Genomic DNA, 27,902 nt, shown 5'->3' with positions numbered 1-27,902 from the left:
CTTGGGTACAAATAGGCCTAGGGCTGAAGGGGTTAATAAGCTACGTATATGTAAGGGCTATCATATCAAAAAATAAACTACAGACATGCATCTACCTAAAAATACCAAAGAGAATTAGTCACTCCGCTTGGTACCGATATCGTCAAATTTGGTTCTTGGCTCATGGACTATTATATGGAAATTTTCAGCTGTGTATTACAGTACTAGCAAAGCCTATGAGATTTCAGAAATCTCATACAGTTTTTTTTGTCATCAGTATTTAGTGCTTTGCCTGTGTTTTTTGTTTTTTTTTTTGTTTTTTTGGACATAGAACATGTTGCTTCTTTCAGCATTTTTCACCCATTGACTTGAATGGGTGTTGAAAACACAGTAAAAACACAGGTATCATGTTTTGCTGCGTTGTTTTTTTTGTGCCAAAACCTAAAGGTACCGTTACACTAAACGACTTGCCAACGATCACGACCAGCGATACGACCTGGCCGTGATCGTTGGTAAGTCGTTGTGTGGTCGCTGGGGAGCTGTCACACAGACCGCTCTCTCCAGCGACCAACGATCAGGGAAACAACTTCGGCATCGTTGAAACTGTCTTCAACGATGCCGAAGTCCCCCTGCAGCACCCAGGTAACCAGGGTAAACATTGGGTTACTAAGTGCAGGGCCACGCTTAGTAAGAGCTTCCCTGCACTAAATGTGTCAGCGCCGGCAGCAACAGCGGTGACGTCACCGCTGCGCTCTGCTTTACGGCCGGCGCTGACAGTCAGTGCAGGGAAGCTCTCGGCAGCAGCGCGTGCATTAGCAGCGCTCCTGCCGAAAGCAGTTTTAACCCTGTGGACGCCTTTTACAATGGTAACCAGGGTAAATATCAGGTTACTAAGCGCGGCCCTGCGCTTAGTAACCCGATATTTACCATGGTTACAAGTGAACACATTGCTGGATCGGCGTCACACACGCCGATCCAGCGATGACAGCGGGTGATCAGCGACCAAAAAATGGTCCTGATCATTGACCAACGATCTCCCAGCAGGGGCTTGATCGTTGGTCGCTGTCACACATAACGAGATCGTTAGCGGGATCGTTGCTACGTCACCAAAAGCGCGACGTTGCAACGATATCGTTAACAATATCGTTATGTGTGACTCAGCCTTTACTCTAGCTACTTTTGCAACCTATATGGGCAAAGTGTTTGTAAAAACAAGCAACTCTGCAATTGATTCTGAATAAAAATCCTCTCCGTTTTCAAGAATGGATGGATTTTTAAGTCTGTTGCGTCCAGCTCATTGCCTAGGTTTCCGGCCACCTTCAGTTTCTTTATTGAGCTTGCAGTTTGCTGGATCTCGGCCAGCCTCGATGCTCCAGAGGCAAAGCTGCCTTGTAAAGCGGCATCGGAGAGCACACAGTTTGGACTAATTGCTTTACAATGCCACTGGTCCAAACTGACAATTAATCAAGAGTGCACCGCTCCCTGGCAAGTAGGAAGTCAGGAGGCAGGGGAGCGGTGCGCTCCTGAAGATTAATTATAAAAACAATCCTTTGATAATAAAAAATTCCAAATTGGCCTTAAAAAAATGGTAAGTAAAGGTACCTTCACACTAAGCGACGCTGCAGCGATACAGACAACGATGCCGATCGCTGCAGCGTCGCTGTTTAGTCGTTGTGTGGTCGCTGGAGAGCTGTCACACAGATGGCTCTCCAGCGACCAACGATGCCGAAGTCCCCTGGTAACCAGGGTAAACATCGGGTTACTAAGCGCAGGGCTGCGCTTAGTAACCCGATGTTTACCCTGGTTACCATTGTAAAAGTAAAAAAAAAAACCACATACTCACATTCCGGTGCCCGGCGTCCGCTTCCCTGCACTCCTCCTGCATCCTGTGTCAGCGCTGAACATCTCCAGCATCTCCCACAGAGCAGAGCGGTGACGTCACCGCTCTGCTTTACGGCCGGCACTTACACAGGATGCAGGAGGAGTGCAGGGAAGCGGACGCTGGGCACCGGAATGTGAGTATGTGTTTTTTTTTTTTACTTTTACAATGGTAACCAGGGTAAACATCGGGTTACTAAGCGCGGCCCTGCGCTTAGTAACCCGATATTTACCCTGGTTACCAGTGAAGACATCGCTGGATCGGTGTCACACACACCGATTCAGCGATGTCAGCGGGAGATCCAGCGACGAAATAAAGTTCTGGACTTTCAGCAATGACCAGCGATCTCACAGGGATCCTGATCGCTGCTGCGTGTCAAACACAACGATATCGCTAGCCAGGACGCTGCAACGTCACGGATCGCTAGCGATATCCTTGTAAAGTCGCTTAGTGTGAAGGTACCTTTACACAACTAAATACTATACTTCAATAATCCATATTGCCCCTAGCTTCAGATATCGGCAGCGGTCCTAGGTCCCAGCATCTTAACTCCTTTGTTTAGCAGTATGGAGGGGGCTGGCTGGCTTGTTTAATGAGCTATAAGCCAGCTCCTGTCTCTGTCTATTCATCATTTGTGATAAAGAAGTGGGAGATGCTTGATTAATTGGGCAGTTGGCCAGCCCCCTTAACACACCATACTAATAGCTCTGTCCGGCGTTGAGTACTTGCTAGAAGTGGACCTTGTTCTCGTGAACACGCTCATACTGTAAGTGACACTGTCTCTGTAATAGGGAGCCACACCAGGATAACAGCGAGGCTCCAAAATCATGGGGGTGCTGGGTACTAGTCAAGCAGTTGTAGGGGAGTGAGTCCTGTCATAGATGTGGCAGCAGCTTTCCTGCCATCTTAACCAGTCTTATGTTGCATTGCAAAGCGCCTGCTTACAGACATAATACTCTTAAAGGCTTAGTCTATGGCAAGCAGACCGGCTTCTTATGTCGTGTAAGGCATCCGGTCCCTTTTGTAGCCTCCATCCATGATATTGTAGTAAGGGCCCTGCATTTTATGTGAAAAGAAAGGCTATGTCCTAGAGGCATCAGATGTAATGTTATTCCATCTCGTTTCCAGCTTTTCCAGGCCCCTGAACGGTAAGGGCCTGTGCACACATAGCAGATTTCTCTTCTTTTTTTTTTTTCGCATAGATTTCAGAGAACCTGAAGGTTTTCCTGATGCCTGCAAAGTGAATGAGATGTGTGAGGTCTCCTGCACATGTTACTTACTATTCTTTGCAGGTCTAAATCTGCAGCTTGTCAGTTCTTTCAGCGTTTTTACTGCAGATTTCACCCATACTAGTGAGCACCTATTTTATGCTGCGTTTTTCCTTCCAAAAGAGGCTGAAATAGTTCAGAAACTTCTGCTGCAAATACTTAGTGTGCACACAGCCTAATGGATATGTGGTAAATACTTTTGGTTTTGGGGGGCAGAGACGGTGCACTGTGGTTGTGACTGTGGTGGAAATCTTTAGATATTAGCGTAGCAGAACACCATTTGTGCACGGCATGATGGTTTTATTTTGTCTTGTTAAGTCGCTAATTAGTCCGATCATGTCTTCTAAATGCTCATAATAAGTGTTTTCTAATTGTTTCTGGGAAATGCTGCAGAATATTAGCCGATCGTTTCTGTATGAGCCAGCCGTGTGTTTAACTCCTTAGGCTTCTTTCACACTAGCGTCGTACTCGGCCCGTCGCAGAGCGTTGGGCCGACGTACCGACGCTAGCAGTGAATGCGCCGCACAACGGGGGCAGCGGATGCATTTTTCCAGCGCATCCGCCGCCCCATTGTGAGGTGCGGGGAGGAGGGGGCGGAGTTCCGGCCGTGCATGCGCGGTCGGAAATGGCAGTCCGTCGGCAGCAAAAAACTTTACATGTAACGTTTTTTGCAGCCGACGGTCCGCCACAACACGGCGCAACCATCGCACGACGGTTGCGACGTGTGGCAAAGCGTCGCAATGTGACGCTAATGCTAATCAATGGTGAAAAAACGCATCCTGCAAGCACTTTTGCAGGATGCGTTTTTTCAACCAAACGACGCATAGCGACGTGCAGTGCACGACGCTAGTGTGAAAGTAGCCTTACATTGAATGTCCTTATTGTGGCATTTCTTGGGAGACCCATGTCTGCTAGGCGATAACATTCACTTATCGGATGTATCTTTTAAACCAGGCCCCAATAAATGCTTCCAAAAGTTCTTGATTAATAAGAGTGATGCATTATATTAATGGGCCAAATGCAGTCTTCTCTGTTCAATGGGGCAACTTCTGTCAAAGCAGAAAGAACAACTGTCTCATAGCAACCAATCACACAGCAGTGTGTCTTACCAGAGAAGTTAGGAAACATATACTGGTTGCTACGGGCAACAGGCACAATTTCTTGTATACAGGTGTAATTAATTCGGACCAATGGTTTTTGTTTATTGCTTATCTTGGCCAAGTGTCACATATGTATGTGTGTGTACATATTATATACTGGTAAATATATAATGGGTACAAATTCACCTTACAGGTCTCTTACCTCCACCAATCGGCTCTCTACATCTGTGCCCCCATGAGCATTTGATGCTATGTATTTTTGCTGAATAAAAAATGCAGCGTCTTAGGGTATGTTTCCACGGTAAGTAAACGCTGCTTGTTTGACGCTGCAGCGTCAAACAAGCAGCGTCCAGATGTTCCAGCATAGTGGAGGGGATTTTATGAAATCCCGTCTCCACTATGCGTGGAAACCCGCACGCGGCGGCCCTGCGACTCCGGACATGCTGCGCGTCTTTTCAGATCGCAGCATGTCCGTACACCTTGCGGGGACGCAGCGTCCCCGCAAGGCATATCACAGGGCCCTATGGCGAGGTGTGCGATGATCCCGGATGTGTACTGTACACATCTGGCACCATCGCGTCCCAGAAAGGGGGCGGGGCTTAGCGCCGAGCGGCTTCGCCGCTGCGACGATACCGCCGCCCCTCCGGACCGTGGAGCCATACCCTTACACTATGTTCACATATTGCATTTTTGCTGAATTTTTCTTTTTCCACAGGCCAAACCTGCTCTCCTGGCAGTAAGAAACTTCAAAAAAGCAGGTTTTGCTTAGTTGGTTTGTTTTTTTTTTTTTTGCTGTGTTTTTGTCCGGTACATTTGTCTCTTGTGCATGCTGATAAAGTTTAGTGCATAAAAAAAAAATGTGATTCACCACACCGCTGCATGACCAGCTCTGCCCTCATTTGCTGTATCCTCACCTTTCACCTATAGATTGTGAGCCCTCGTGGGCAGGGTCCTCTCTCCTTCTGTACCAGTCGTGGCTTGTATTGTTTAAGATTACTGTACTCGTTTTTTCTAATGTATACCCCTTTTCATATCTAAAGCGCCATGGAATAAATGGCGCTATAATTATCTTTTTTGCAATCCTTTTTTCTCTTTCCGTTTCATTAGGTTTTTTTTTTCTACTTTGTTAATTTAACCTTTTTTCATTAGCCACAATTGTCAGATCTCAGCTCTATTTTCTATATTAAAGTATCTTCTGACGAGATCACAACACAATGCTTGGACTGGCTATCCGATCTGCATAGAAGTACATGCTGTCATGGTCGGAACGCGAGAGCCAGCAGCCAGTCCGAGCACTGCCTTGTGACCCTCTTCTGAGGTATACAGCTGTCTGACTCTTTGCTAAAGGTAATTGTGAAGAAAGGAGAGCAGGGTCAGGTGTGACATCACCTATTGTGCTTGATGGATCCTGTGTAATCAGTTGTACATACAGGTGTCCCTCATGTGTGTAATGCCACCTGTGATGAGGAGGGTGCAGAAAACTGTTCCTGAAAGGACAGGAAGTATGTGTTTAACACTTTGAATATTACAATACCATTATTTTATTTTTTTATATATAAATAAAAAAAAATCATATGAGAAACCAAAATACGTGGAACCCAAAAACCTGACATAAAAAATAGACTCCCTGCCAAAATGGGATTGTCATGCATCGTAAAGGGGTTGACACGCCAAACTAATTTAACAATCCAGAGGATAGGTGATGAGTTGTTGATCACTGGGACCCCCAGCAGTTCAGGAATTGGGGTCTTTAGTGCCGAGTGTGAATGGCGCAATGATCCTGCATGTACTGTACTGCTCCATTCGTGTCAGTTTTACGGGACCTCTGGAGGTGGCCATGGATGGATGCTCTGGACTGCACTCTCCAGAGTCCTCTCTTTTCTGGCTCAGTGGGGGGTACTAGAGATTAGCACCTATTTGGTGGATTGATATAAGTTGTTACGCTGGGCCACCTCTTTACGTATGCCTTATAAACCAGGTGTGGCGGAGCCTGTGAACCCTCCTGACCGGACGTGTGTGGAATTACATATATGACAAAACATAAAAATAACAGAAAACCCATTTTGCTGTTCTGAGAAAAATCCTGTGACTACCCCGTATTGTTGTTCTTCCAGTGCACTTGTGTGAGCCTGAGAGCCATTGGTACCGGCGCTCCTTCAGTCTGCGACGAGCAGGACCCGCTTGTTAGTTTTCCTCACTGTTTATTTTGTTGTACTTCTCCATGTCTACAAAAACCGTTGGAGCCCTGTTGGCTGAGAAGAATAAGACGCTGTTCTTGTGGTGAGCGGAGCAGGAAGCCGTGCGAGTTCACATGCAGCAGCTGAAGAACCCTTGAGGTGGCTGCGCCGTGCCTGGCATGCTGGCGCTGGGCTGAGGCTGCCATTGTTAATGTTTAATGTTCTGTGGCATATTTTACATGAATAAATGAGCGTCAGCAGAACACTGATCCGACCAGCCCGCGTTTGTTTGCAGCGATTATAAAGCTTCTTAGTGCTTCGATTTCACTTCCGTGTAATGAGCTAATTGATAAAGCACGCGGCCGGTTATTTCAATAGAGCAGATGAACTCCTTTCACAAAGCTGGTGTCAGAGGTGACGGTTATTAAAATGTTGATATCAGGAGCCGGTGCTAGGGTCTGGATCAGCTCCCGATACTAATGAGATTGCCTCCATGAGGGGCCTGATGTGCACACTATGAGCACTAGGCCTTACATTAGAGCCAGGAAGGTGTATGGGAAGCAGGGAACACCCATGGGTGACAAGTGGCCGTGTGACTACATGACCACCAGTGGATTGTACCTGCTCTGAGCTCACCCTGCTGGCTCTCCTCACATGTTTCAGAAAGTCCTTGTATTGCCTATGAAGAATCTGTTTTATTGTTGAGTTATTCCTCCTGGTAGTGATCATTCGATTATTCAGGAGGAATAACAGAGGAGTTTGTTCACCAGTTCTCTGCACTTATCAGTATGAGGGTTTTCGGCTTTGATTTTTCTATGACAAATGTTTCCTGCACGTGAAAAGAACAATCAGATGTACCATATTTTTTTCCCCAATCTACTTTCTGCTGGGTCCCCAGTGGTGAGACTCCAGCAGTGTCATCACAAGACCGCTGCAGCCAATCGCTGGGCTCAAGGGTGATGCTGCTGTAGATAGTCTGAGACATGATGACATCAGTGCAGCCATATTAGTAAAGACGCTTAGCTTTGGCAGGGGGCACATACAACTGTTTTTATTACTTTCACATGCAGAAAGCTTTTTACAAATAATAAAAAAAAATTAAAAGCAGAAAGCCCCCTTAATAAGAGACTTGTCAGAGTTGTTAATGCCTCTCTGGGTTAGGTCTTTTTACTGTCATTATTTTTCTCTATCAGGTTTACTGCTCATCTGTTCTCCTCTTCTGTTAGCTGCGTCACTTACTGCTGCTGGGAAACTGTGATGTAGCTGCCATCTGTGGGGCAGTAGATTGCCAGCTCCTTGGTACTTGTCCTCCTGCCTGTGTGATTGATGCCCTAGCTGCTTCGATGTGTTAACGTTAGCCATGTATTGAATAAGGATCCCCTAAAGACATCTGCTTGCCAAAGTGATGGATCTCGTGTCCCTCCTGTCAGTCGCTGGCGCTGTGGAGACCTGTTCATAGAGGACCTGTCGTCTCTCCTGTCATATTAGGAAATAATTGCAGTTCCCATAATCTAAGAATTCTGGAGCAACTTTCCTTAGAACTTTGTGTTTTACCATTCCTCTGTTATTCCTACTGGAAATTTATGGCTATATTAAAGGGACTCTGTCACCTGAATTTGGAGGGAACAATTTTCAGCCATAGGGGCGGGGTTTTCAGGTGTTTGATTCACCCTTTCCTTACCCGCTGGCTGCATGCTGGCTGCAATATTGGATTGTAGTTCATTCTCTGTCCTCCGTAGTACATGCCTGCACAAAGCAATCTTGCCTTACGCAGGCGTGTACTATGGAGGACAGAGAATGAACTTCAATCCAATATTGCAGCCAGCGGGTAAGGAAAGGGTGAATCAAACACCCGAAAACCCCGCCCCTGTGGCTGAAAATTGTTCCCTCCAAATTCAGGTGACAGAGTCCCTTTAACAGCTGGGCGTTACCAGTTTAGGTTGTCTCTTTCAGGTTATGTGCACACGTTGCAGATTCCCTTTAAAACCCATGATCAGCTACTGAAAGCCATTATACATCCATATAGAAATGTATTATTGAGCTTTTAGACAATTTTTTTAATTTTTTTTATTGAAGATTGAATTATTAACTATAGTTCCAGCATTTGCTGCTCCCCAGCCCTTGTAGTCAGTGTTATCTCCCATCCATACCAGAAGTCCCACGCGGAGGACGCCACATCCTGCACAACAGTAGGGCCTGTGCACACGATGCAGATTTAGTACAGATTTAGTGCAGATCTGCAGCGTTTTTTTCTGCTGCAGACCTGCACTGTGATTTACAGTACAATGTAAATCAATGTGAAAAAAAAAAAAAAAGGCTGTGCACATGATGCAGAAAAATCCGTGCAGAAACGCTGCAGATTTCAAAGACGTGCATGTCGCTTATTTTGTGCAGTTCTGCAGCGTTTCTGCACCTCTCCATGATAAAAATCCGCACTGGTAGAAACTGCACAGAAACTGCACCAAAAACTGCACCAAAAACGCACACAAACTGCATAAAATCTGCACCTGCGTTTTCTGCCAGGAGATGCAGATTTAGTGCAGAAAATTCTGCACCACATTTCCTACGTGTGCACATTGCCAATAGCGCCTTTCTGTTGTAAACTACCTCGCCCTGGTGCTACCTTTGAGGGAAGGTAACAAAATGTTCGTTTCCGATGATCATTGAGCTCTATCCTAGGTTATGGAGATTATTGTGGATTTAATTGTTTTTCGCACCCGGTAGGAAAGAACCTGGTGAAGCCCCCCAAAGGATGACCGAGAGCAGGCAGAAGTAAAAACACATGCTACTTGGAAATACTGTACACTTATAGTCACACGTCTGTCATTACTGAAAATAAACTTGTTGTCTTGTGCTCTGTAATGCAAGGCTGCAAATGTGCTAAAAATGTTTCCAGAAAAGGAAATGACCTCTCCCATGTGTTTTATCTCCGGATAAAGCCGCCTCCGCCTTCCATTATTATATTTGGGGGTAGATGTGGTTCTTCATTCACAATAACTAATCTGCATGAAGGCCCTTACACGTCTCAGACCGTGCTCTTTTCTGTTACTCAGAGATAATGACTATAATGACTAATATTTTTTTTGTTTGCAGGTATACAGCAATTAACATTTACCTATGTGGTGTCCCTTTGGAATCTGACAGAAAAACACAGCGTGCTGGCAGAGCGCCTGCTGCTGTGTGTGTATGAGGCCGAGACCTATCAGTCTCGTAAGAGTTGGAGGGGGGTCCAATAATTTGGATTAAACATCGGAAATGGCAATTATCGCCAGTGATTATAGAGAATGTTGTGATTTAGAGCCATGCTGGATCGCTGAACTAATTGCCTCATACATGCCTATCGCGTAGCTCTGGTGAGGAGACCTGACGGTCAGGCAGTGCTCTCCAGGCACAGTACCGTATGGCTTTACGGAGGACCTCTCACCTCCTGACAGGCTTACCGATGTGAAATATAAAATCTTTCTTCCATATAAATAATAAGGAAATCTTAAGCACGGTCTACTGAGGGTCTACTCTGTTGCCATCTAGGTTTTCCTGTGAAGCCCAGTCATTTTAAAAAAAGCGCTTTTTTCCCCCCTTATTCACTGCAATAGTGTGGTATTAGGCTATGTGCACACGATGCGGATTTTTCCTCGCAGAAACGCTGCAGAACCGCACTGTGATGTACAGTACAATGTTATTCAATGGGGGAAGAAAAAAAAGCTGTGCGGAAAAATCAGTGCGAAATTGCTGCAGATTTCAAAGAAGTGCATGTCACTTCTTTTGTGCGGATGTGCAGCTTTTCTGCACCCCTCCATAATGGAAATCCGCAGTGGGAAAAACTGTAGAAAATCCGCATCAATTCCGCATAAAAACCGCACAAAATCTGCATAAAAACTGCGGCAAATCCGTGGCTGCGGATTCTTCCAGGAGATGCGGATTTTGTGCAGAAAATTCTGCACCTCTTTTCCTATGTGTGCACATAGCCTTACAGTCTATATAATAGATCACAGGTTCAAAAAATAAGATTTATTAAACGACAAAATACTTGAATCACTCCTCCTTTCTCCAGTTTAAAAAAAAAAAAAAAAAATTGCATCACCAAGTCAGATCTGTCAAAATACAAAATTACCGTATGTAAACCCGACGGTTAACTGCATAAAGAAAAAAACAATAATTGAACCTCTAGAATGTTTTCTAGGTACCGCTCTCCTCCTTACCCATAAATAAAAGCAATTAAACGCAATCAAAACGTCATATGTACTTCAAAATGGTGGGAAAGAGAAAAATTGGTAATCGGTAGTGATGAGCGAGTATGCTCGTTACTCAGGTTCTCCAAGCATGCTCGGGTGATCTCCGAGTATTTGGATGTGCTCGGAGATTGTTTGTGTCTCCGCAGCTGCATGATTTGCGGCTGCTAGACAGCCTGAATACATGTGGGGATTCCCTAACGGGCAACCACCACATATGTATTCAGGTTGTCTAGCAGCCGCAAATCATGCAGCTGAGGTGATAAAAACTAAATCTCTGAGCACTCCAAAATACTCGGAAACCACCTGAGCATGCTCGGTGACACCCGAGTAACGAGTATACTCGCTCATCACTACGGTAGTAATCGGCTCACCTTCCAGTGACCACTGAGCTCCAGCGCCAATGAAGAATTGTACAAACATGACTTTAACTTTTTTTTTTTTGTCACCATGTTTTAATTGTACAGTTAAAGAATAATCCATCAGCTTGCTCTTTTCTGGGTAGCAGGTCTTATTCATTCATATGAATAAAATTAGCCAAAAATCAAGCGACCATAAAAGTCCAGTGACAGAAAAATAAGTCACAGGTCTCTGAATTTGGCAACACAAACATTTTTTTTTTAAAGTCTGTTTGATTTTTTTTTTTCTCCATAAAATTAAAGGAAAAAAAAGTAGAAGTTTGGTATTGCCGTAATCCTGCTGACCTGGAAAATTCACTGATCATTTACTTCACATTGAATGCCATGAAAACGAAAGCCAACAGCGGACTTGCTGTTTATTTTTTTTCACAAAGTCATCGCACTTAGATTTTCAGATGCAATTTTTGTGGAAATAATGGTTGTATTTTTTTTAATAGTATAATTAAAATATACATGTATGTACTTCAAGACTTGGGGCCCTCATACACATTAGACTAATGTTGGATGACTCTTTCGTTATCGAAGAGTTCAGTCTGTGTATGGGGTCCCTGAGATGTGATTGTCAGGGGAGTTGAGTATGTCTGACTTCTCACTTCCGATCCTTTTGTTCTCCTGGAGATAAGCCGCCGTCCTTTCCATGGCTTTCTTATAGAGAACCCAGGAGTACTCGGCTGAACTAGCGCTCCTGTGTTTGGGAGAGTTGACCAAGATTGATGCCCATCATTTGGCCGGAACGTAACATGTATGACAAGCAATTGTGTGTAATTTGGGACATCCCTAGAAAATGAGTAATCAATAGTAGTGGGTTTTTTTTTGTCTATCACAATTTAACGAAGTAGTAAAGTTAAGTTTCTCCTTAAGTCTTGTCTGAATTTTCTGTCTTTTTTTGCAGTGACCATCTGCCCACCCTTCTATGCCTCCACACGTGGACAGTCATGTAAAGTCTTCCCATTACCAGACGAGGTCCTTCCTTCTATAGATCTACACCTGAGACAGGATGAGAAAGTTACGAAAAGGACTCTTGCCGCTTTTCTACATTTCTAATTGGATTGTGTAGAACACACAAAAGCTGTAATTAGAAAATGAAGGAAGTAATCTACTGGTCACCCAAGGAGGTTGCTGGCTGGTTATCGTCGCACGGCCTACAAGAATACTCCGAGACCTTTAAATCCCTCAACGGCCAAGGATTGCTCAGGTTAAAGGAAGATGATTTCAGAAAACCTCCCTTGTCACGTGTATCATCCGATAATGGACGACAGTTGCTGGAGATGATAGAGACACTGAAAATCGAGAACCACATAGAGGAACATAAGAATGGACATGCCAATGGACATATTTGCATCAAAGATGAGATCAATTCCAATGATCATGGTTTCACCAGCAAAGCGAAGAAGAATGGGATGCCAAATGGAGTCCGGAAAGAGATGATAAAGATTCCTATGCCGGAGGTGGATCGTTCCCAGGCTTTCCCTGATGAGTGGTGTAAAACCTTCGTAGCCTTCACCTATGCACTTTGCTGTTTTATCTTCACCACAGTGATGATCTCTGTTGTCCATGAACGTGTACCTCCCAAGACAGAGGAAGGCCCGCTCCCAGATGTGTTTTTTGATCATTTTGACCGGGTTGCTTGGGCCTTCTCCATATGTGAAATCAATGGGATGATTTTAGTGGCACTGTGGATTCTCCAGTGGTTATTTTTGAAGTATAAGTGAGTACAAAGTTACTAATATAAACACTGTATAATACTCCATGAATATATATAATAAAAAACCTACTCTGCACCTCACTCCTTTCTAATGGGGATAAGAGTGCCCCCGTACTGGCAGTTAGTGGAGGTTCCAAGACATGGACCCCCACTGATCTCCGTTGTCTCTTAGCCTGTGATGACGTCTTCCAACTGGTATACCCCTTTAGCAGTCTTGGTCACAAGATCACTTCTCTGCCATAGCCACATTCATAGAGCTCTCTTAAAGGGAACCTGTCACCACGTTTTTGGAAGATGGGATAAAAATAGCGTTAAATAGGGGCAGAGGTGGGCATTACATTAGTGTGTTTGTTATGCGTTTATTACCCACCTAAGTTGCCGAAATACCTTTGCAAAGTCTCCGTTTTCGCCTGTCAATCAGGCTGGTCTGGTCAAAAGGGCGTCTTGTCTTCCCCCAGATTTTGCGTAGTTTTCCGTTGGTGGCGTAGTGGTGTGCGCATGTCCAAAGTCCTGAATCCTCTGCCAGGGGATTTAAAAGAGCGCGCTGTTCGTTTTCATTGGTGATCGGTGGGCGCGGCCATCTTCCTTTGGCCGCGCGTGCGCAGAAGCGGCGCTCTGCTGGCCGCGGCTTCAGGAAAATGGCCGCGGGATGCCGCGCGTGCGCAGATGGATATCGCGGCGGCCATTTTCCTGAAGCCGCGGCCAGCAGAGCGCCGCTTCTGCGCACGCGCGGCCAAAGGAAGATGGCCGCGCCCACCGATCACCAATGAAAACGAACAGCGCGCTCTTTTAAATCCCCTGGCAGAGGATTCGGGACCTTGGGCATGCGCACACCACTACGCCACCAACGGAAAACTACGCAAAATCTGGGGGAAGACAACGCCCTTTTGACCAGACCAGCCTGATTGACAGGCGAAAACGGAGACTTTGCAAAGGTATTTCGGCAACTTAGGTGGGTAATAAACGCATAACAAACACACTAATGTAATGCCCACCTCTGCCCCTATTTAACGCTATTTTTATCCCATCTTCCAAAAACGTGGTGACAGGTTCCCTTTAAAATATGAGAGCTGCTCGCATTTAATGGTTTTCTAATACTTTTTTGACATTACTTTGAGGTACGGTTATGACGAGTCACGTCCAGAATACTGACCTTGAACATCTTATGTCAAATATGATGCTGCTGCTATTTGATTCACTTATAGGAGACCTTAGTGGAAGCATTATGCAGATTACTGGATCTTTACTTGGTAAATATGTGGGTGAGGGATATGTAACTTTAAATATCATCTAAGCAGGACGCCCAGTTGTCGGTGTCTGGCGGTATGGCAGCGACACATGACTATATTAGGCTACGTTCACATTTGCGGTGTGCGCCGCAGCGTCGCCGCCGCAACGCACCGCATGCGTCGTGCGGCCCTATCTTTAACATTGGGGCCGCATGGCGCCGCATGTACATGCGTTGTCATGCGTTGTGGTGCGTCGTACGCCGCATGCGGCGTTAGGGCGCACCTGCCAGGGCGCGGCAAACGCAACATGTTGCATTTTTTGGGCGGCGCAGACTTTTTAAAAAACGCATGCGTCGTGTTTGCGTCGTGTTTGCGTCGTCGATGCGCCTTTTTTCCCATTGACTTGCATTGACAACGCAGACGACGCAAGTACTTGCGTCGTGATGCGTTGTACGACGCATGCGTTTTTCTTACAAAAATGCAAAACATTGTCTAGACTTTGTCTAGACACTTAAAAAAAGCACTATATATATAAAAAAAGGGGTGGGGGTTTGCCATTGTCTTTCACCAGGCTATCCACACAAGACACTGAGAGGAGCAACCTGCTTTCCAAACCTGTAAGTATATATTTCTCTTTGCATAATTTTTTTTCTGTGTTTTATTTTTTTTTTTGATTTAATTTGTGCAATGTTTGCTCTGTGATATTGTACGGTTATGGCACTGTAGGTTGTTATTGAATAATAACATTTTTTTTAATGTGTTTCTGATATATGCTGGCGTTTCTTGTGTGCGGCCTTGCTGGGTTTGGATTGGTTTTGGATTTATATTTTGGTTGTTCTTGTGTCATGCGGATGTTCAATGCCTTTTTTTTGTAAGATTTTTTATTGTAAAATTTGTGGTGCATGTCTTTTTCTGGCTTCTATTGTTGGGGTAACCGTATGGCGTTTTCTAGGCTCATGTCTTGCTGGGTTTTATTATGCTGTTGGCATTTTTTTTTCTTTCCATGAGTGTCTTTTCTTGCTGGTGGGGGGCTACATTTATGATGTTTCATTTGTATTGTATTGTTCCGTGCTGCTATATGCCATTCGTTTTCTGTATGGCTTCCATATATATATCTCCTGTCTTGAATGTTTCCATAGCCAAGTGTGTAGTATTTATTTTATTTTTTTTTTTAGTTTGGGCCCTTTTTTAAAAATTTCTTGTGTTCTCTTTTCTATTTGACTATGGTTTTTCTTTTGGTTGCTGTATATTGTCCTGTAATGTTTATTGCTTATTATCTATAATGGTATTTATCGCCTTTTTCAGATGTATTTCTGTGGTAGATGTCACCAGATGGTGTTGTTTTGGATCATGTCTTGTTGCTATTGTAAAGTATGGCGTGCAGTTTGCTATTTCATTGTGCCTTTTTTTTTCCTCTTTATTTTTTTATTTTTTTTTTTTTTAAATTTGGACATAGGTGTCTATTTTTGCTTAATTTTGTTTGGGTCTATTCTTGTATTGTTTCTTCTATTGTCTTCTCTTGTAATGTATGGCGTTGTGGTGTCGCTTTTTGAGTTTGCATTGTCCTATCAGTCAACAGTCAATTGTGGTTGTTTTAATGTTTTATTGTATGTGGCATTGCTTTGAATGTGATTTTTTGCTCATTTTTTCATTGCAGAGCAAACTTGCAAGAATGACGAGTGAGTCAGAGTCTGAACATAGGCAATCGGCGAGGGGGAGTGCGGTGAGTAATTATGTCCAGTTGCTTACTATTCGCTGCCATTTGTAGCATTGTCACTAATTTTTGTATACATTTTTTTACAGGCTTCTTCAAGTGAGGGGGAAGGCACACAGCGGGAGCAGGGAGATCGGTGCCAAGATGGGTCGTCAGGCCGGCAAGTGAGTATTTGTTTTTTTTTTTTTATCTTTTTTTTTTTTGTGGCATCCTGCTGGGAGGAACATTAGGAGCAACCTGGTTTCACTAGGGCTGTTTACTAAGCTTAATTACATATAGCTTTTCAGGGCAGCAAGTATTTGGGGGAAGGTAACATACAGTTGAACTCCCTGCACAAAAACATTCAAAAATACAGGTTTAGAAACCATCAATATACATACATAAAATGGCAAAGGATAGGGCAAAGGTACAAATCATGCCAGGTGCTGATGATGGTTGTTTATATTTGCCTATTTGTAACCTTTTTGTTTTCTATTTTTTCTAGGTTTCACAACGGGACCACAGGGAGAGTATCGATGTGGAGCTCCTGATCTCCAGCATCCAGGAGCGTGGCCCGTTGTGGGACAGCCGTGACCCCCGGCACATGGACCAGGTGGTTTCTAGGCGTTTGTGGGCAGAGGTGGCAAAGTCGCTGTGGGATGGCTTTGACAGTGCCTCCGCCAAGGACAAAGGCACCTTTAGTGAGTATTGCTGATACGCTGCTATGACCCATCTTGCCAGGATAAACACAACCGTGTGTGATGCTATCAACGCCTAAACTTTGCATCACACACGGTTGTTTTATCATTTTAAAATGCTACATATGTAACCTTTTTTTTTCTTTGCATTCACAGTGACAAAGTTGAGGACCAGATGGCGATCCATGAAGGACCGTTTCAATAAGGGGCTGCGTGCTGAGGAGGAGCAATCGAGGAGTGGTGCTGCTGCGGCCAAGTCGGTTCCATATAAATACAACCGACAATTACAGTTCCTAAGACCAATCCTTGGCCGCCGACAGTAAGTATTTTGTCCACATACCATATTGCACATTGGACATTGCCCAGACACATATATTGCACAGCCACATAGTACATTGCCCAGCCACGTACATTGTGCATCCACACACATAGTATGTTTGCAGGCCACTATATCGCAGCCACATAGTACACGTTCTAGCCACGTATCCACATAGTACATTTCCCAGGCACATAGTGTCTTGGCCATCAATGTAGTCAGCGTAGCATATTGGCCATCCACGGTATTTTTTTTAGGTTAAGCGAGAGTCCTTGTAGTCCATGACAGGTTACGTTCTGAGTCAGTGTAGTTCTGATCGCAGGAATAATGATGACGTCTCGATCACAAGATCCTAACGTCATGGACATTCCTGCGATCAGATCAGCAAATTTTTTTTTTGTTTTATTTTTTTAAATTTTTTTTTTATAGACCTTAAATTTTCTATTATTTTTGAGACATAGACGGCATCTTGAAATTATTATTTCACACCAAAATTTTTTCAAAATATGACAGGGGTATGCATTGCCTTTGGCAGAGGGAATGTACAGTCATTTTCTGCCGTCGGTATGTCCATGATTGTTATCGTGAGCCCTAATGGTCAGCTGGCGATAACAATCAGCAATTTATTATAGGCCACACAGAGTGAGAGACAGGGGATTGTAATGTTTTGTTGTGTCATGTAATGAACATTTTTTTACAGGAGTTGGCGTATGTGATAGTTTATTAATTGAAGACTAATTTTTACATTATCTTTTCACAGGACACACAGCAGCACCCTCCAGCGAGCTCCCCCCTGTGAAGCGGAACTTCATGGATCGCCATCTGAGCCGTCACAGCCATCCCACAGCGACAGCAGGCCTGCACCACCATCATCTGGAGAACCGGCTGCCGGTACGTCAGGTTTTCCCCTGCCCGAGGCCTCTGGCGCACCTTCGTTCGGGAATTCCCGACAGCGCCAGCGGGCCTCGGACAGGTCAGTCATGCCTGAATTTTTGCACTTGGGCACGGTGTTCCAGAACGGTTTCAAGGCGTTGAGAGATGAAATGTCCAGTATGGGACGGCGCCTTGAAATCCTGGAAGCCGAGCTCACAAATCCGGCAAAACATTTTTTAAGCACAATTGCTAAGGGCATGGTGGAAAACCTTACGCCGGAACTCCAGATTTCGGTGATGCAGGACTGCCACAATTCTTACGTGAGGGCTCTGCAGCAGTCTCGGGTCGCGCAGTCAGCGACACTGCCCGTAGTGCCGTCGCTGGCTAGCGTGACTCCGACTACTGCTGCAGAGTCACTCCAGCCACCCCACCCTGGTCCAAGTGCCGGGCGACGCCACCACAGCCACCATACCAGTGTGCGGCCCACTCCTGCTCCTGCCAGGCCCTCATCCTCCCGTAGGAGTGCTTCTGGGGGAGATGCCGCCGAAGGCAGGGAAAAAAAAAAAAGAAAACATAAGAGGAGGCACACAGACACACACCCAGAGGCACAGGTTCTGGCTGCTCCAGGACACACACCATCTCGTCGTGGCTCTAGCCACAGCAGGAGCAGCCAGGGCCAACCAAGCCAAAAAAGAAGGCGGCTTGTGTTGCCTCCTCCCTCCTCCACTGACGAGGCGGTCTCCCCAGTGTACCCTGCGGGGGGTTTGGACCTGCCCTCAAGCCTCCTTCAGTATGGCGGCTCCTCCTCCTCTACCACTCCCACTCTCAGGTCCAGAACTCGAAGCTACCGGTCACCGCTGGTAGCGGATGTTGATCCCCCCTCGGATGTTGATACCCCCTAATTTGCTTTTCCCTTTTTTTCTGTTTCCCCCCAATAAAAATTTATTTTTTTGTATACAATATTTGGTCTTCTTTTCAAGTACAATGCTCGGTAATTCACTCCGTGCGCCGTTTATTTGTGCTTCAAACGCCTCATATATGCAATGTCAGACAGTATTTTTGGATTTTTTAATTTGACCGTTTCTTTGGGTGTCGTTCATTGCTGTATGAGGTGTTTCCAAACACTAAAGTGTATGAGTTGTTTTCAAAGAAAAAGGGTATGTGTCCACGCTCAGGATTGCATCCGAATTTGGTCCGGATTTTAATTCAATATTTGTAGCCAAAACCAGGCGTGGGTAATAAATACAGCAGTGGAGCATATGTTTCTATTCTACTTTTCCTAATTGTTCCACTCCTGGTTTTGGCTTACAAATATTGATGAAAAAACCTGAGCAATTCAGGATGCAATCCTGAACGTGGACACATACTGTAAAGGTACCTTCACACTTAACAATGCTGCAGCAAAACAGACAACGATGCAATTCACTGCAGCATCGCTATTTGGGAGCTGGAGAGCTGTCTGTGTGACCGCTCTCCAGCGACCAACGATGCCGAGGTCCCCGGGTAACCATGTTAAACATCGGGTTGCTAAGCGCAGGGCGCACTTCCGATGTTTACCCTGGTTACCAGTGTAAAATGAAAAAAAAAAAAAAATATTCACAATCGCATCCCCCGGCGTCAGCTTCCCTGCACTGACTGAGTGACGTCCCTCACAGCAACGCTGTGCTGTGCATTCACTTTACGGCCGGCGCTCACTCAGTGCAGGAAGTGGACGCCAGGGGACGCGAAGATGAGTATATTTATTTTTATTTTTTAGTTTACAATTAACACTGGTAACCACGGTAAACATAAGCGCGACCATGCGCTTGGTAACCCGTTGTTTACCCTGGTTACCAGTGTAAAACATCGCTGGTATCGTTGATTTTGCTGTCAAACACAACGATACACGGCGATCTGACAAACAAATAAATATGGTATGGTATAAATTTTGTCTTGGAAGCATGGTAGAAAACGTAAGAAATTTTTTTTATTAAAACACAACATTTTAAAAACAAAGGTTTACAAGTTTTTTAGATAAGGCACATTTACATTGGTGAACTATTTTTAGCATAGTCACACCAGAATACAGTCCAACAGTTTATTACACCATTGAATCTTGCCATGACAGACGGCCAACATCTGACACAAAATAGGCCGCAAAACGGTCCCTCATCTGCGCAATTTCCACGCTTGACCTCAGAGGATGATCATGGAAATTGGGCAATGGGTTGGCTATGGTTTCATCCAGATCAACGTTCAGTCTCTCTTTGGCCAGAATAAAATTGTGGAGAACCACACACGCCTTCACCACCTCATCCACTGTCTCAGTTTTCAGATTAATGGCGGATCCTAATATCCGCCATTTAGAGACAAGGATGCCAAAGGCGCACTCCACAGTCCTTCTGGCCCTGGACAGTCTGTAATTGAACACCCTTTTCGTGTGGTCCAAGCCCCGACTTGAGTAGGGTTTCAATAGGTTGGCAGACATTTGGAATGCCTCATCCCCAACCACAACAAATGGCATCGCAGGGCCTTCGGTGTGGGGAAGAGGTCGTGGCTGGGGGAAATTGAAATTGTTGCCATATAATTTTTGGCCCATATCAGACTCTTTGAATGTGCGCGAGTCATTTGACCGGCCAAAAGCACCAATGTCGACTGCCAGAAAACGGCAGTCCGCACCGGCAATTGCCATCAGCACAGTGGAAAAATATTTTTTGTAGTTATAGAAAAGGGATCCACTTTTCCCTGGCTTGGTAATACGAATGTGCTTGCCATCCACCGCGCCAATACAGTTTGGAAACGAACACACTTCCTCAAATTTCTCGGCGTTGGCCAACCAGATATCGCTTGTAGGGACGGGTAAAAATTCTTCCCGGAGGTTATCCCACAAAGCGCGGCAGGTCTCAGCAATAATTCCCGAGAGAGTGGAGACTCCAATCCGGAACTGAAATTGAAGGGATCGCAAGGTCTCTCCGGTAGCCAGGAAACTGCCAAGAAGATAAAGAAATTACATTAGTACATTGCAATTTATAAGGGTATGTCTCCACTGTCCGGAGACGCGGCGCTATCGTTGCAGCGGCGAAGCCGGTCGGCGATAAGCCCCGCCCCCTTCCTGGGACGCAATGGTGCCGGATGTGTACAGTACACATCCGGGATCATCGCACCCCTCGCCGTAGGGCCCTGTGATATACCTTGCGGGGACGCTGCGTCCCCGCAAGGTGTACGGACATGCTGTGTTCTGAAAAGACGCGCAGCATGTCCGGAGTCGCAGGGCCTCCGCGTGCGGGTTTCCACGCATAGTGGAGACGGGATTTCATAAAATCCCCTCCACTATGCTGGAACATCTGGACGCTGCTTGTTTGACGCTGCAGCGTCAAACAAGCTTACTGACCGTAGAAACACAGCCTAAAAGTACATTGACCATACCACCCCCAACAAAAATTAAGAAAAAAAAAAAAAAAAAAAAAGGGAAGATGTGAACGTAGCCGAACATATCTCAAGTCATTCAAACAGCTACGTACCGTAGAGTCACCAGCAGCCGCTCCTCTGCGGATATAGCTCTCCGGAGCTGAGTATCCTGCCTGCTGATGGCTCCTTCCACCCGACGCAGAAGATACCGGAAGCTCTCCTGAGACATCCTGGTGTACTCGAAATACTTCTCCAGGTTCTCATTCAGTTCGCCAAACAAGCTATGGTATGCTCCACGGCTCTCCCGGACTTCCAAGATAGGGTGTATCCAAAATCTGCGATGAATCCATCTCCGTTTTTCTCTTTCTCTTTGATGAGCACAGGCGACAGCATAGGCATGAGCCAAGGCTAAATCCATCTCCATATCCATGATAACACTGTCCAAGGGACGCTCCATCATGAATACCAGCAAATGGGAGGAATTCATGTCTGCCATGGTATATATACACAATTACATAAACACCAACCCTCTTCTAGCCATTGGTGGCCCTTATCTATTGTGTAGACACTTTTTTTGGTGGGTGGGATGAAGAATGACTCACTGCACAAAAAACGCATGCGGCGCAAAACGCTGCGTTTTTTGTTGGAAACGCAACTGCGTTTACAAAAAACGCTGCGTTTTGCGCCGCATGCGTTGAACGCATGCGGCGCAAAACGCTGCGTTGTGCATGCGTTGTGTTGCGTTTTTGTCTGCGTTGTGCGTTGCGGCGGCGACGCTGCGGCGCACACCGCAAATGTGAACGTAGCCTTAGCAAGTAGTTACATCCTATTAGGGAGTTGGATAAACCCCCGCCGGTCGTGTGTGCAGCTCATCATTTATCCCGTGCTGCTGCGGATCAAGGCTAATTAAAAACTGGGTGAGCAGGTCACTGGGGACTAATGGCTGCGCGGCTGTACGAAACATTGTAGACATGAGTCACTGGCAATTGAGGGACAATTCGCATGTTTCACGTTATTAATAAGACCGTCTCTGGGTATCCTCATCCGTGTACCTGCCGCAGCTTGTGATGGAAGCTGGTCGAATCCCAAGAATCAGGTCTATCCCAATTTATTTAGAGCCAATCGGATGGAGATTCTATTTAGAGATGGATAGTTTTACTTTTACATATATGTTTATTTTTAATACTTTTTATAATAGAAAATTGTGAAGCAGGCCTTATTGTTGGACTTTGACAGCCAAGTAGACCTTAAAAGACCATAGTAAGATTACATATGGAGATCTACAGTAGTCCGCACTCTGGTCTCAATCCTTACTTTTTGTATGTGAAATGGGATGGATTAGTCACCATAAGGCTACATTCCCACATCCTTTTGTCTCCATTTTTTTGGGGACAGCACACAAACCTTTTCAAGAAGCCCTACATACATCCGTTTTAAAAACAGGTCCGTGACTCCAATCCGTGAGACTCTGATGATGTCCGATTCTCATCCAATTTTGCAGATAAGATTCGGCCATTTTATCGGGGATCAGTGAGATATGGCTGAAACTAGGAAGACGTACAGTGTACTTCAGAGTCAAATCCTAGTTTTATTCATTTTTCACTGCGACATGAGTCGAGGGATAAAAAAAAAAGTTCCCTCTACATGCTACAGTAACAAAAAAAAAAAAATTCAGAATGAGAAAAAAATTGGTCTTTGCTTTTCAAAGGTAGCACTCGCACAGATGTGTGGCTGTAGCCTAAGGATGTGTTCATGTTATGGCTAAGCCTTCTGTCAGACGTAGACGTTGAGAGTATTGACACATACTTGGCGTTGAAGGACAAGCTTTTGGCTTCTGTTGGGTTAAAAAAAAAAAAACATATGAATTTGCTCTACACTTACTCTAGGGGCGTTCCTGATATAAATGGCAAATGTTGGGCCTCTTGTTCACTCAGCCCAATTTATTTTCCATCCTGATGTTTTGTGATGGCTGTCTATGAACAGTCCGGAGGCATAACACACTACTTCTAGTTCACAGAAATCCCTCTAGCTCAACGTTGAATAATCTACAGATTTAGGTTGTCTGATACTTACAGTACTGCATGATAGTCTGTAATTTCTCACAGAACGTGACAACTAGTTTACAATGTGATAGAAAATTCTATGGTGGTATATTATCTTGGGGCCTTCTTCATGATGTGTAATACACTTTTCACTGTATGCCAGGTTATTTTCCCTTATAAACAGATAATTGTTTCTAGGATAGGTCATCAATATCAGATTGGTGAGGGTCAGCTATATTACCTGCTCTGGATGTAGGCAATGTGCGGGGTTAGGGCTTCACGGCTCTGTACACTGTTCTGTCGCTGCCCCCGTGTCCTGCTCCTGATCTCCTATTCATTTGACTAGGTGGTGGCATGCAGGACTCGGCCACCAAACGGTGCACACGGCCACGTTGTTCATTCTCCATATATTGACTGCAGCCAATCGCCACTGGAGCGGGTAGCAGCTGATAGGTGGCTTGTGAGGTGTTAGGACCCCAGACACATTAGTCTGATGCTGGCTGAACCTAACCGTATCAATAGATGTGGCCAATGGTCTAATGTGTATTTGTGCCAGCCAACTGATCGGAAGAGATGTCAAGATGCACCAATCATGGACTGCCAGTCGTAATGTTTTCCCAGATATAAGCCTCTGGTTGGCGGCATTCTCAAGTGAACATGGGAGCGCTCGACCGAACGAGAGCTTCTGTGCATATTGGTGACAGCTAAGATGGCTGTCAGCCGAGCGATCGGCCAACGCATTGTTTGGCCAACAGCCATCTAAGGTGTATGGCCGACCTCAGACCTCCACCAATCTAATATTGATCACCAACCTTGAGAAAAGGTCATAAATATGTTGGTCTTAGGCAGCCACTTTAATGTTGCGTTATTTCTCTCTTGGAATGAAATGCTTTAATGACCGTCTTTTCTCCTATTCAGGTCCATCATTAGCCGACGCTTTTTTTGTATAGTCGGGACGCTGTACTTGTACCGCTGTATAACTATGTATGTTACCACACTGCCAGTTCCTGGAATGCATTTTAATTGTTCTCCAAAGGTAAGTTGTTATCTCGCCAATAAAGCTATTCACGTGGTTTATAGAAATCAGATTGTTTTATCATGTCCTTTCCAAACCTTGTGTTTGTTTTTAGTATTCTGAATGGAATGCTTCCCTTGGCATTGCACTGCGTGTAGATTTAACATTTGGACAAAGCAAAACCGCACTTTAGAAGTTTTTTCTTTTTTTCTGTTGAATTCAGAATTCTTAATTGTATTGATAGATCTCCAGGTCTTTAATTGGCCAAGAGAGTGCTCATAGGAGCGCTTGTTACAGGCGGTTGGATGGGTGTAAACATGGCACCTTTTTATTATACAGGTTGCTAAATCTTCATGTATTGCTGTTAGCAATATGTATCTGTACGTGGTATGGGGCAGAACCATCGTTTTAGCAATCCATAAGAGCTGCATGGATTGGACATGTCCACGGATTATATGATTGACCAATCATTTGACCGCCTGCCACTGTCCAGCTTCCCAGACAATCAACCAATTGATCTCCTCGACAACTTTCATTCAAAAATGGCTTCTCATCTAATAGAAATGCACAAGGTCTTTCTGGACGGATGTCCACCGTCCCCTTCTGTGCAGCTTCTGATGGCAGCGGACCTGTGTGTTTATGGACGTGACGGAGATCTGCTCACCTAAAATCCAGTTGACGATGGAAGCTTTGTCTATCGCTTTCTCCCATACGCTATGCCCTTATAGGAGAGTTATCTTTTTTTTCCTTCGTAAGACATGAGTAATATTTTCTTGTGCAACTTTAGAGGTAAAGGTCCTTTTAAAACCGTGGTTTCTTTATATGAAGTCCAGAACTTGTAGAACAGCTGCTAATATCATTCACAAGATGTGCTAGGGGATATCAGGAGTGAAGGCATAGAAGATTATAGGTAGTGATCATTTAGACTCCACCGAAGTAATCCTATTGAAAGATAACCTCATCGCCCCAGACGCCTCGTAATTGATTTAGATTGCATTCTCCTGTGCAGGAAATGAGTTCCAGGTTTAGTGTCCTGTGAAGGACAGCTGAACTTCTGGTTGTTAATTGGTTTCTGTGGATGGCAGAGGTAAAGGTGGTTTTCAGGATTTAATAACCCACCCTCATGTATACACAATAGATGACAGTCAGCAGAACAATGGTTTCACGGATTGTTCAGCTGACCTCGATCTCCCCCATACACAGGAGTGCTTTTCTCAGCCAAGCCAAGGCTCCTGTGTTCTCCATGACTGAGCCACTGCCAGGTTCCTCAGGCAGCAGCTTATTTCACAAAGAACAAAGTTATCAGCATTCTGGATATGTCTGGGAGGTGAAGGATCTGGCATCTGTCAGGAGAGAGTCTGGAGACCCTCATGCACAACAGACTGTTGGCCAAGTCAGCCGATATCGGCAAGTTTGACTGACTTTGCTCCTACGTGTATCCATTGCTGTTCTTAGGATTATTATTGGCATAAGGTCATCATTACCAGATTGGTGGGGGGCCTATAATGGACAAACCAGCAGCACTAAACGACCACCGATTGGGAAATATTTACTGATCGGCGGCAGGGTGGATTGATTTAAATCACGCCGATTTAAATCATGATTTAAATCACGATTTAAATCAAAAGATTTTTTTCTATTTAAATCGGATTGATTTAAATCATGATTTTAATCATGATTTAAATCACTGATTTAAATCAAAAGGTTTTTTTTAATATAAATCACGATTAAAATGAGAAGTGAGAGCAGTGCGCATGTGCGCCCATAGTTACACGGACGAAACTAGGGGCAACGATCTAACGCCAGGGTGAGGGGGGGACCCCAAAGTAAGTAAAAATCTTTTTTGTTTTACTATATGGCAATAGGTAGGTGTTTAAAAGCAGCATGTCTTAATTGTATAAACTATTAATAGCCTCCACATTTTGTTCATACTGCCCCTTTAATTCCACACTTCTAGCTTGGTTTCACTTTTGGTTTAGTTTCTTTTTCCATTCAGTTGACATGCCCAAACTTGTTGGATAGTCAGCATCCTACAGAAACCTCTGGAAGAGCATGGCATTGTGAATGTTACACATATACAGCCTTTATTCTACTGAGTTAAACAACTCAGCTTTATCTCATGATGGAAGAACCTTTGGATGGTAAAATATTTTCCTCAAAAAGCAGTTTATTGAAAAAAATCCGATTTAAATCAAAAAAATCCGATTTAAATCAAAAAAATCCGATTTAAATCAAAAAAATCCGATTTAAATAAAAAAAATCCGATTTTTTTTTATTTTTTTTAAAAAAAACATTGATTTTTATCCACCCTGATCGGCGGTCATTGAATGGCTTGTATGCACAGGCAGACCACTGTAAACCATTCACATTGAATGTTCTGTAAGAGAACACACAGTGAGTGTAGGCTGCCATTCTTTACACCAGACGATGTGCTGCTGAGTGATGATCCTATGTGCAGCACAGAGGATCATTTCCCCCGATGAACAAGAGTTTGGCTCGAAGAAAATAGAAAACATTGGAGTCCGGCTCATCAGGACTGGATTTTCCTTTTCTTTTTCAAAAGAAAATATAGTACAATAGTATAGTACATACAAAAGAGAGAATTTACATCGTCGACAGGACCCAGTCAATGCGTGTTGACTGCACGAGGCAGTTGAGCCGGACTCCAATTTTTTCTATTTTCCTTGATGCGAGGCCGGTGTCTGAGCCCCAGGTGGATGAGCATAGAACAACTGGGTGAGCTGGAATCAAGAGTTTGTCTGGTTATAGTGTTCGTCAGCCTGTTTACACTGAAAGATTATCATCTAAAGAGAATTCTTAAGAATGCTTGTTCTCATTTTTTTTTTAAGCAAATGCTCCTTAGTATGCCATAGTCTAGTGCTGTTTTCCTGTAGTAATGCCTTGTTCTATAGCAAAGTTATTTATGGGGAGGGTAATATGCACCATAATTGTGTCAACTGAATGAAGATTCTGGCTGAAATCCCAGCCATCAGCTGTCCGTCTCCGTGTAAACCAACTCTGAAATGTCCAGCGGCTCTTGGCATGTGAATGCTTGGCTGATATTTCACTTTTGTCCTATTTACTAGGAAGATAAATTAGGAAGTTAAAGATTAAGTCATCGGCCTGTTTGCATCACGCACAGCTAGATGGCACTTGTAGAATTGTTTTATGGAAATCTTTTTTTTTTTTTTTCCCAGTCTGTTTCTTAATTATACATAAAATGGCATACAATATGCAGCCTTAGCCTGACATTATACAGAGAGCGACGGGCTTGTTAAATTGAAGGATTAGCATGCACGGTGTTGGCATAATCCAGCAGGAGATTATTAGGAGAGCGATGTCTACAAGATGCTGTTGTGTATGGTAATGACTTCAGGCTGTAGCGCCTGGCTCTGTCTGCTAATCATTGTCACCTTCTCCAAGGCTTTATACTGCTGTCAGCTGATGGGTTTCTAAATAGGATTGTATGTATATTAACTAGAGGAGAAATGCATGGCATTATGCTGGGGATGATCTAGGCATGTATGTAGCTGGTTCTTCACCAGTCAGTAAGGCAACCATACAGTCAGACCTAAAACTGGGGCAGAATTTGGTCAGAGTTGGTGATCCTCAGTGTTACTATTGAGTGTAGGATAGCCACACACCGCAGTGACCCTGGGATCAATAATCATTTGCCAGGATCGCAATTGATCAGCAAAGTGATTTGTCAGTGATTGCAGCCGAGCAGTAGTAGTAGTGTTGGCGCCAGACTGGGAGGGAAAGTCATAAGTTGCTTTTTTTTCTTTGTTTTTTAAATATAGAAAATGCTCCTTTAAAGCGAACCCACAAGCCTCCGCTTCTCCCTTTTCTGAGAGCGCGAGATCTTCTCTTATCGCGAATTCTCGCTCTTTTAA

At 44.5% G+C, this 27,902-nt stretch overlaps 2 protein-coding genes across 8 annotated transcripts in view; both read left to right on the top strand.

Annotated features, from left to right (window-relative positions):
* SGMS1 (sphingomyelin synthase 1) overlaps positions 1 to 27,902 on the top strand; it is a 339,516-nt gene that overhangs the window by 289,307 nt on the left and 22,307 nt on the right. For all 7 annotated transcript variants that reach the window (XM_077258884.1, XM_077258886.1, XM_077258888.1 and 4 more), the window contains 2 exons: positions 11,944 to 12,759; positions 23,913 to 24,030. In XM_077258884.1, the coding sequence (XP_077114999.1) occupies positions 12,134 to 12,759; positions 23,913 to 24,030 (744 nt within the window). In that variant the 5' untranslated portion in view covers positions 11,944 to 12,133. The remainder of the gene's footprint in view (positions 1 to 11,943; positions 12,760 to 23,912; positions 24,031 to 27,902) is intronic.
* LOC143769870 (uncharacterized) lies at positions 15,514 to 18,467 on the top strand. The gene is made up of 5 exons (XM_077258882.1): positions 15,514 to 15,708; positions 15,789 to 15,863; positions 16,184 to 16,379; positions 16,533 to 16,695; positions 17,453 to 18,467. Exons 1-5 carry the CDS (start codon positions 15,514 to 15,516, stop codon positions 18,465 to 18,467), a joined length of 1,644 nt encoding a protein of 547 aa, XP_077114997.1.

This window comes from Ranitomeya variabilis, chromosome 4 (genome assembly GCF_051348905.1).
Source record: "Ranitomeya variabilis isolate aRanVar5 chromosome 4, aRanVar5.hap1, whole genome shotgun sequence".
Classification (NCBI taxonomy): domain Eukaryota; kingdom Metazoa; phylum Chordata; class Amphibia; order Anura; family Dendrobatidae; genus Ranitomeya; species Ranitomeya variabilis.
This window is presented reverse-complemented; position numbering and strand designations above follow the sequence as displayed.

Excerpts from the sequence above, each read along its gene's own strand:
- LOC143769870 (XM_077258882.1), top strand. The coding sequence starts at position 15,514 with ATGGCGTTGTGGTGTCGCTTTTTGAGTTTGCATTGTCCTATCAGTCAA. Across the intron at positions 16,380-16,532 it reads CAAGGACAAAGGCACCTTTA|TGACAAAGTTGAGGACCAGA; the intron begins GTGAGTATTGCT and ends TTGCATTCACAG. Across the intron at positions 16,696-17,452 it reads CCAATCCTTGGCCGCCGACA|GACACACAGCAGCACCCTCC; the intron begins GTAAGTATTTTG and ends ATCTTTTCACAG.